Below are 9,440 nucleotides of genomic sequence, written 5' to 3'. Positions count from 1 at the left end.
TCATTCAAAAGACCTTCTGAATTAGACAAAAAAAAAAACACACTCTCACACACACACACACACACACACACACACACACACACACACACACACACACACACACACATTCATGCAACACAACAAACACGCTTATGACCACTGTCTGGCTGTCATCAACCAGTTGTCTAATTCACAAGAAGGAATTCTGGTTGAAAGCTTACTTGTTTACTAGTCTTTCTGTTGTGTCTGCTTGTGACTCAACATCTCCACTATAAGGTGAGCAGTAATCTATCTTTTTCATAATACTGTCATTATTCCATCCCATCTTTTCCACTGATTGACTTAAACTGAAGGAAGTAGAGCATAACTATGTTGTCAGGATGCTCATCATTCATTCAAGTCAGTGACTGTCATATAGGTATCATTATTTTTAATCTCATCTTATTCCTACATATTATTCGGCACTGCTTTGTTTATCAGTAGCACTGTTTACACACTTATCTTAATAATTGCCAATTTTCTCCTCAATTTCCCTGTATCCCATGAGTTAAGTCGAATAAACTGATCTTTGTGCTGTTTTTAGGCATATCCTTGATCAGCAGCATATCACCTCAAAAACAGGCATTCCGTTACAGATTTGCTACTTTCTTCTGGTATTCTGAATAAGACTTTTGAGATATTTAACAGTCCACCTTATTCAGTATACTATTATTTATGTTTACATGCAGCAGTCACAGATTAAGAACATTATAAGACATACTAATGAACAAATGTAAGGGTTCTTCTTATAATTTCCGGGTATGCAGCCGGATCCTGTCGACGGGATCCGGCTGCATACCCGGAAATTATTAGAAGAAGAAATACGCCGGGAAAATTTCAGAAGTCACATCAAATGTAAGGGTTACTCTTTTTTTATTAAAACACAGTAACAATTCACACTTATACAAATACTAATGTGATACTGTGATAATGCTACATGGTCAACCTATGCATCAGAAAATTCTACCACCAAACAGAAATTAACCTAAAATTCAACATCAAGGATTTTAATTCTGAACATGCAACTTTCGGCATGTAAGTTAAAGAGGACCTGTACTTTCCTGTCTCATTATTTATACTTTCCTGTCACTGGATCAGTACAACAACCAAAACAATGTCTTCTCATACTCGGCAAGGTGAAGTGACTATTGGGCCATAGTGCAAACTAACTCTGACTCATGATTAGGTACAGTCACATTCCAATTCAAAGTAGCACATGATGTTACCTCACAGTGCAGGCATGAAAAGTGATAGCGAAAAATATTTTAATGGGAAGCCATGACAACATGCTGTTAACTTCATAAATTTTATGAGAATTGTGTGATAGTCCTGAGAAGGCATCAGAACGTAAAAGCAAATGTTGAAAAGAGAAAATTGAGCAAGTCATTCATGTGCAAATTACCAAAAGAGGGTCACGATGTCAAGTAGAGCAGGATTCAAGTATCTACCCCAAAGCAGAATACACAAAATGCATGAAATAAATGTTTCACTGATGATAAAGATAACTGCACTATTAGATAGAAAGTTCTGCAACATTATGAACAGGACAAGGAAATATCCTTTTTGCAAAAACTTCAAAACTTTTACTGCAAAGACTTTGGACTTGCAGGCTAGCAAAGAAACTCTGAGGAAAAACTGTTCCATCTACAGGATTTGATCCCAAAAGGTGGCAGAATTAACTATTCATATTGTATGGATTAGACTACATACTTGCAAACACAGCATACCATAATAGATTTTTATGAAAAATTTAGCACCAGAATTAAAAGCAGCCAGTGGTTTATTTAGATCAACTGTGGCTTCATGCCTACTACATTGTGACTTCTCTGTGACTGTAACAGGAATACTTACTTCATAGTATCAAATAAAACTGGACAGAAAAAAATTACAAATATTTGGAGACAATGACATCAAACTATAGGCACTAGTTAAGGAGCACCAATGTTCTCCTATTCATTCCATTGGCAAAATTTTCCAAGAAAATGATTCCTTCCTACTAGTGCCATACCATCTAGGCTTAAATCCTATTTCTGTCTTATGTCAATCACGACACTTCCTAACCTGAAAAAAATATTGGCTGATGCTTTTGCTGCTAATAAACAGACATTGTGTGTCATCTAGCATGGTACAAGCCTCTAGAGAGGACACTACTTCAGTGAATTGTGCATCAATTTCACTGCTTTTGTATGCAAGCAGCTTTTCAGTTGATCTCACAAGGTCAACAAGAGCTCCTTCCACCAGAGAAAAATTTGAGGTAAGCAGCAGGACAAAAACTGGGACCTCAGCATTACTAGTCAAAAAGTGCCAATATCTATACCATGTGGTCAGTCTACTTTTGGTCTTGTGTCATTGCGTATCACTGTTGTGACATTAAGAGAATGTAAATGCCAAAAAAATATGTTATGGCTATTGGAGGACAGATACTTAGATGATTGAGGAAACTGAAATACAACAAAATCAGGTTGCACAGATCTGAACGAGAGCTGGCACTATCATCAGCAACTGAAACACATTAGTGACTTAAACAGCAAATGACAAAACAAGAGACATAACTGTGGAAACTTGCAATGTCACTGGAGATACCAGTGTTTCTCGAATGTAATGTGCTGCCCCCCTAGCCAAATAACCAGTTCACCATGCTAAATAATACTCTACTAAAATTTCTTTGTATGCTTGCTTATCAGTTTAACAGGCTGACATATTTATGCACCCCCTCCTCTCTCTCTCTCTCTCTCTCTCTCTCTCTCTCTCTCTCTCTCTCTCTCTCTCTCTCTCTCTCTCTCTACAGGATGACCCCACCTCCTCCTCCACTGCAATAATTTTATACTCCTTCATTTTATACTCCTTCCATTTTCTGACCACCTTGCATTATTACTTTCTTTAGACATGTCTGACAGGTGAATCAGCCTTGGGAAATACAGCCAAGCTTTCACTTTAATGGCGTAGAAAGTGACTTAATAGGTTACAATTTACTGGGATTTGTGTATAAGCTAGAATTATCTTAGATGTAGCTCTTAATAATATTAATACCCTTTTCTGTAAAATTCGGTACTTTTGTAAACAATGCAGATAATTAGCAGCTGAACCATTACACTACACAAATTTGGACTAAAAAGATTATCATCAGAAGTTACTTCTAGCTTATTTATTTATTTGTTTGTTTTAATAAAAGAGGACAGCAGCAGTACTAACGGTCTGAACACAAAGTGGCCTCTTACAGAAGAAAATATCAGTGACTTATTCAAGGTAAATTACATGTTTAAGCACTATCCCTTTGGCTCACTGAATAATTGGTAAGTCTTTCCTTCCCAAAATGGTCCACTGCATCAACAAAATTCCATGTTTACCCTTATATACTTCTAGCTCCCATCACATGTACACAGCAAGTTGGTAGTATGTAATCATGTCCTCTCTTAACCAATATTGTTATCAATTCTAGAAAAAAGGTGAACAGTCATTCTGTTCTTTCTTAAGTGTAACATACAGTGCATAAATATCAACAAATATACAAATGTTTAGGCCAAATTACATAATGTACATATGATAAATGTGACTTGAATGAAAAGCCACAAAAAGCCCATAAATCTGCAAAGCTCTGGAAGAAAATTGTGCATAATATTTGTAGTGTGTTAGATGCACTCCAACAGGCTACTTGTGCAATTAAACTTGTCATAACAGTAAAACCACTGTTTACTGGGTAGTAAAATGTATCTCCCGTGCTGGCTGGTTCTTCTCCACCATCCAAACAGAACCACTGGCTGCCTTCTGCAACAACTGTATCAGCTCCTTTGCCACATGTTCTGCCCTGCAGATTTTCACAAATATTATGTGAACATTATTAATATACACAATGTTAGAATGTTTCAAAATGCAAATGTAAGATGTAATTGGCAGGTATATCACAATCTTCTCTTATAAATTGTGAAAGTACATGTAGTGTCCAGAAGATAATACTTACCAAGAAGAAGTTAATTGTAACAATATCTAAAATGAGAGAAAATAACTAGTAGGCAACTATGTATATGCAACAGTATGCTCTTTCATTGAGACCTAGAACAAATAAAAGTGAAGATTTTTGATAACTAATTGGTAAATAAGGACGGACAACTTACGAAGTGCCTATATCAAAATGAAAAACTAATTACTTGTTCAAAATGGGAAACAAAGTAGTTATGGAACACAGCCTACAAATTTTCTAGACTCAAATTACAGTCATACACTACAATTGGACTAATGGGGACACATGACCCTCCTAAACAATATCCAACGAGCGTTACTTACAGACACTAGAAGTATTTTTAATAAAGGACACAGTAGCTAATTTGTTTCTTCTCCAGCCACACACAATTTTACTGCAATTGTACTGTGTGCAATGGAAAAATAGACAGATATAAAAAAATGGAAACTGGAGTCACGCTATCACACGGGTATGATAAGGCTGAATTACAAAGACATAGGGACATTATCTACATACTAGAAAAGAAGGCAATGTGGAGGGCATTTCAGGGAAATAATCTGACAAATGTAAGAAACAAGAGCTAGAAATGGGCAGAAGGAATCATTCGTGTGAATCTTTCACTTTTGGATTCCAATTCACCTGCTTTTTTGCCTTCAATGTATTTTTATTGCTTATTTTTCACATACTAGTGTTCCATTCTTTCTTCCAGACCAAATTTTCAATATTCTTCATGTTCCATAATTATCTGACTCTCCCTTTCAACTGAAGTTTCTTCCAGGTACATGAGAAAAGCATGTTTGTTTTATCTAGGTGCCTCCAGTATCCATTTTCATCAGAGTCCAGAGGGTAACAATGTTCACTCCTTTCTTAGTTTCTCCACCTGCATTTTCACACTTTTCTCTGTTTTACGAAGTCTGCTGATAGCGTTGAGACTCATTTCCTTATTCTAAACCAATATATTAGGTGTTGTGTTAAAACACACTTTAGTTCCGGAGGAATGTATGTACAACATTTTTAACCAACAGAAGAGAGTTTTCTAGGACTCGGAATGTATATTGTACATCTATGTCTATGCATCCTTATTTGACCTTTCATTTTCCACTTTGCTTTAATGTTTTCCCTCATTCCAATTTAGTCTCTATGAATCACATGTTAACAAACATGTTTAGAGTGTGCTCATCAGCCTATTTCTTATGTTTGTCCTTTGTTTAATCTTCTCCAAGGAGATTTTTAGTTTATTCTCTCAGGCATTTCGATAAGATGGTTTATCTTTTACATTGCTAGGGGGAGGAGGGGGGTTTGGAACGGCAGAACTCCCACAGACAGGGCCACCAGGGTGGCGGGCAGTTGGGACATAGGGAATAGCTGTCTCTCCACAGGTTTTCAAATTGTGATCCCTTCAGCCACTTATGGAGGTGGAGGTCATACTGTGTTACAGGATGGGCGGAGGGAGGGAGAAAGATGTGGCTGGAAGAGAGCTGGTATCTGGTCTGAGGCGGAGGTAATGACAGGGCCACTGACTGCGAACTGCAGTTGCGACTGGAGCTGTTGGTTTGGCAAGCCATGCGAACATGTCCAGCCTTGATGTTGAACAGCTGACAATGCTTTGCTCCATCCTGTATGCCAACTGAACATGCATGCCCAGACACAGCAGCCTCATATGTAGGTAGGTGTGTATGCAGGATGCACCTGCTACTTAGGACATCGGAGTTCTACAAGGGTGTGATGTGTCTGCTTGTGCAGAATTTTGGCTGGACTGATCCCACTGATGGGAACAGGCCTGATGAGCGAGGATCAATATGTCACAAGGAAGTTGTGCAAGACATCCGAGATTGATGACATCTACAAGACTTCCCACATCGACCAGTCTACACGTTGGTGGTGGGATGAAAAGTGGCAGTGGTCATATGATCAATGCCATTGTGGCTACAGGTTTTGAACTCAGATAACAAACTGGGGCCATTGTCTGACGCCAGGGTACAAGGTGCCCTCTTCAATGGCACAAATCCTCTAACAGCACAGATGGTGGCAGGGGTGCATGCATATGACAGACATTCAGTTCAAGAGAGTGTCTACTACCAGCAACCACATAGAGCCCCCTCGTGGTCTTGCAATATTGACATGGACAATCTTCCAAGGCTGGTCATGGTGGTTCCACAGTGAAACATGTTGAGCTGTGAACACTTAACTGTGGGAGCGGGCATGGCAGGAGCAGCACAGACTTTTAATGTAAGCATCAATGTCAGGCCAGTATAAAAGTACCGCCCCAAAGTGATGCATGGTGGAGCTGGAGGATGCAGCGGTGGATTGTGGGTGGAATGACAACCCACAATGGTCCTCCACGGCTAACATTAAAGTGCTTTCTATGCACTGAGCCAGTATCACAGTGCAAAATAATTGTGGAAAAGTGATTTGACATGAGAGGAAACATGCTGACCAACACTTCTGGACTACTAACAAAACCTTGCATAACTGGGTCACAGAACAATGCCAAGGTGACCTTGTACACTGCCAGCAAGAATTCGCTCAAGGTGGTTTACAGCTGTTTCCTTTTGATTGAATTCCACATCGCAGACAAGACGGAGGCAGGGAAGGGCACCTGTGTTGGTATGTTGGGTGATGGGGCAAAATATATATTTCATAATGATACCCGATTAAAAACAACTGTATTGCTGCAAAATTTGTGCCTTCTTATCTGGTAGCTTGCCTTCTTCTCTAGTAGCTTAGGCCGATGGCTGAACAAGGAAATTAAAGGTTTGTGTTCAATCAACAGGAAACTTACTGCGATTAAAAAAAAAAATAAATAAATAAAAAAAATGAAGCTTCTTAAATCATAAATGAATGCTGAAGCCTTCTCTTCAATCTGGGAACAGATGAATAGCGCAGCATTTAAAATTTTGGAGACAAAGGCTATTGGGTGCTGCGAGCTATCTGACAACTTGTGTGACAAAATCACCACAATGTAATTCTGGGACACATCCATCGCCAGTGTCAGCGGCAGACCAGGTATGTAAGGCATCAGACAAAGGTGACTTGAGACCATCTTTAAGGTGCTGAAAAGCCTGTGTGAATTCAATGTCCTCCTCATGTGGCTGATTCAAAGGGTGTGCCATCTGTGGCACGTTGAGAATAAATGTGGTGAAGTATGTTATTTTCCCTAGAAATGATTGCACCAGAAGGACTATCAACTGCTATCAAGCCTCTTCAAGCAACTGGATACACACATCCTTTAAACCAATTTATGAAAAATAGTGGCCCCCACCTAGTTTAGATAACTCCTCTAAGTGAGGCAGTGAGTAAGGATCAATGTCACAGTTTGAGTTAACTGTGGACTTAAAATCACCACAAATATGTAATGAGCTGTTCACTTTTTTAACGAACTCTATAGGCACTGCCCACTGACTGATGGAAAATGGGGATGTAACACCTTGGTAGAATGGGGAGATAATGCCTTGGTCCTGAAGCCATGCAAGTTATGCCTGAACAGCCATGTGAACTATAAATGGCAGTGGTCAAACTCAGCAAAATTTAGCACAGCCAAAGGCTTCAAAGAAATATGACCCATAACATTACACGCAAACCCCATCATTGGTTCGAAAATCTCCTCAGAAGACATCTACAGTCTGTCAAGATAGGAGAAAGATACTGTAGTGGGCACTAATTTCAGTTAGTTCCCTTGATTAAAGACAAGACTATGTTGGCACTTTGCTGGAACTCCACAGATTGAGCAAACAGCATCAAAGCCAAAGTGACTTTCTGCTGTGGTAATAAGGAAACTGCCAGTTCTGCAGTGTACCCATATTTACCGCAGCATTTTCCTCCTGCTGCTGTTGAGCACATGGCCGTCAGGCAGGTCGCTGACAGATGACAGCCAGATGACCGCTTTTGCCATAGGTCCAGCTGTTTGCTGGAAGATGCAGGCTTCAACTGCCAGACAGGACTGAAGGTTTTTGATGTGTGTGATGTATGTTGCAGTGCTGAGGAGGGAGGGCAATTCAGACCTCCCCAAACATTACAGAAAAGACCATGCAATGCTGAGGAGGAAGCAGAATCATCAACGTACTTGAGTCTCTCATAAGAGGCTGGAGATCCAGAGGCCCATGAACTCGGGTGAGACTTAGAGCAAAAGTAGATGATGATGAGTTGGAATCGTCAGTTGACCAATGCTTACAATAGTGGCTAACAATCTGGGAAACCAGAGCATCATTTGTAAAAACCTGTTGAGCTTCCAAAGCAACTTCGAAAGATTTAAGCAATCTGAAGTGCTTCACCAAGATTAGGATCAGATTCAGCTAAAGCTTTTGTGGTGACCTTCCTGTCAGGAGTAAGCTGCACAATCACATCTCAAATCAATGAATCCGCATAGGAGACCTAAAAAGTTCTGACACGTGAATTTGCACTTGCATGCACGACACTGCAAGTCAGCAGCCCAAGCTGCGTATCACTGTCCATGTTGTTTATGACAGTGATTAATCTGGAGCCTAACCACAACAAACTGCCTCTTCTGAGCATAGTATTCAGGTCGATAGACACACAAACAAACACACAAAATTCTAGCTTTCGCAACAAACGGTTGCTTCGTCAGGAAAGAGGGAAGGAAAGACGAAAGGAAGTGGGTTTTAAGGGAGAGGGTAAGGAGTCATTCCAATCCCCGGGAGTGGAAAGACTTACCTTAGGGGGAAAAAAGGACAGGTATACACTCGCACACACACACATATCCATCCACACATACAGACACAAGCAGACATATATAAACACAAAGAGTTTGGGCAGAGATGTCAGTCGAGGCGGAGGTGTAGAGGCAAAGAAGTTGTTGAAAGACAGGTGAGGTATGAGTAGCGGCAACTTGAAATTAGCGGAGATTGAGGCCTGGCGGATAACGAGAAGAGAGGATATACTGAAGGGCAAGTTCCCATCTCCGGAGTTCGGATAGGTTGGTGTTGGTGGGAAGTATCCAGATAACCCGGACGGTGTAACACTGTGCCAAAATGTGCTGGCTGTGCACCAAGGCATGTTTAGCCACAGGGTGATCCTCATTAGCAACAAACACTGTCTGCCTGTGTCCATTCATGCAAATGGACAGTTTGTTGCTGGTCATTCCCACATAGAATGCATCACAGTGTAGGCAGGCCAGTTGGTAAATCACGTGGGTGCTTTCACACGTGGCTCTGCCTTTGATCGTGTACACCTTCCGGGTTACAGGACTGGAGTAGGTGGTGGTGGGAGGGTGCATGGGACAGGTTTTGCACCGGGGGCGGTTACAAGGATAGGAGCCAGAGGGTGGGGAAGGTGGTTTGGGGATTTCATAGGGATGAACTAACAGGTTACGAAGGTTAGGTGGACGGCGGAAAGACACTCTTGGCGGAGTGGGGAGGATTTCATGAAGGATGGATCTCATTTCAGGGCAGGATTTGAGGAAGTCGTATCCCTGCTGGAGAGCCACATTCAGAGTCTGGTCCAGTCC

The 9,440-nt window shown here is 40.7% G+C and overlaps 1 protein-coding gene across 1 annotated transcript in view; it reads right to left on the bottom strand.

Annotated features, from left to right (window-relative positions):
• Positions 1 to 857: 857 nt before the first annotated feature.
• LOC124742616 (15-hydroxyprostaglandin dehydrogenase [NAD(+)]-like) overlaps positions 858 to 9,440 on the bottom strand; it is a 105,949-nt gene continuing 97,366 nt past the window's right edge. Inside the window, exon 6 of the mRNA XM_047248804.1 lies at positions 858 to 3,823. Coding sequence (XP_047104760.1) covers positions 3,709 to 3,823 — 115 coding nt within the window. The 3' untranslated portion in view covers positions 858 to 3,708. The remainder of the gene's footprint in view (positions 3,824 to 9,440) is intronic.

Source organism: Schistocerca piceifrons, unplaced genomic scaffold, assembly GCF_021461385.2.
Source record: "Schistocerca piceifrons isolate TAMUIC-IGC-003096 unplaced genomic scaffold, iqSchPice1.1 HiC_scaffold_2316, whole genome shotgun sequence".
Taxonomy (NCBI): Eukaryota; Metazoa; Arthropoda; class Insecta; order Orthoptera; family Acrididae; genus Schistocerca; species Schistocerca piceifrons.
The sequence above is the reverse complement of the archived record's forward strand: the minus strand, read 5'-3'. Positions and strand labels throughout refer to the sequence as shown.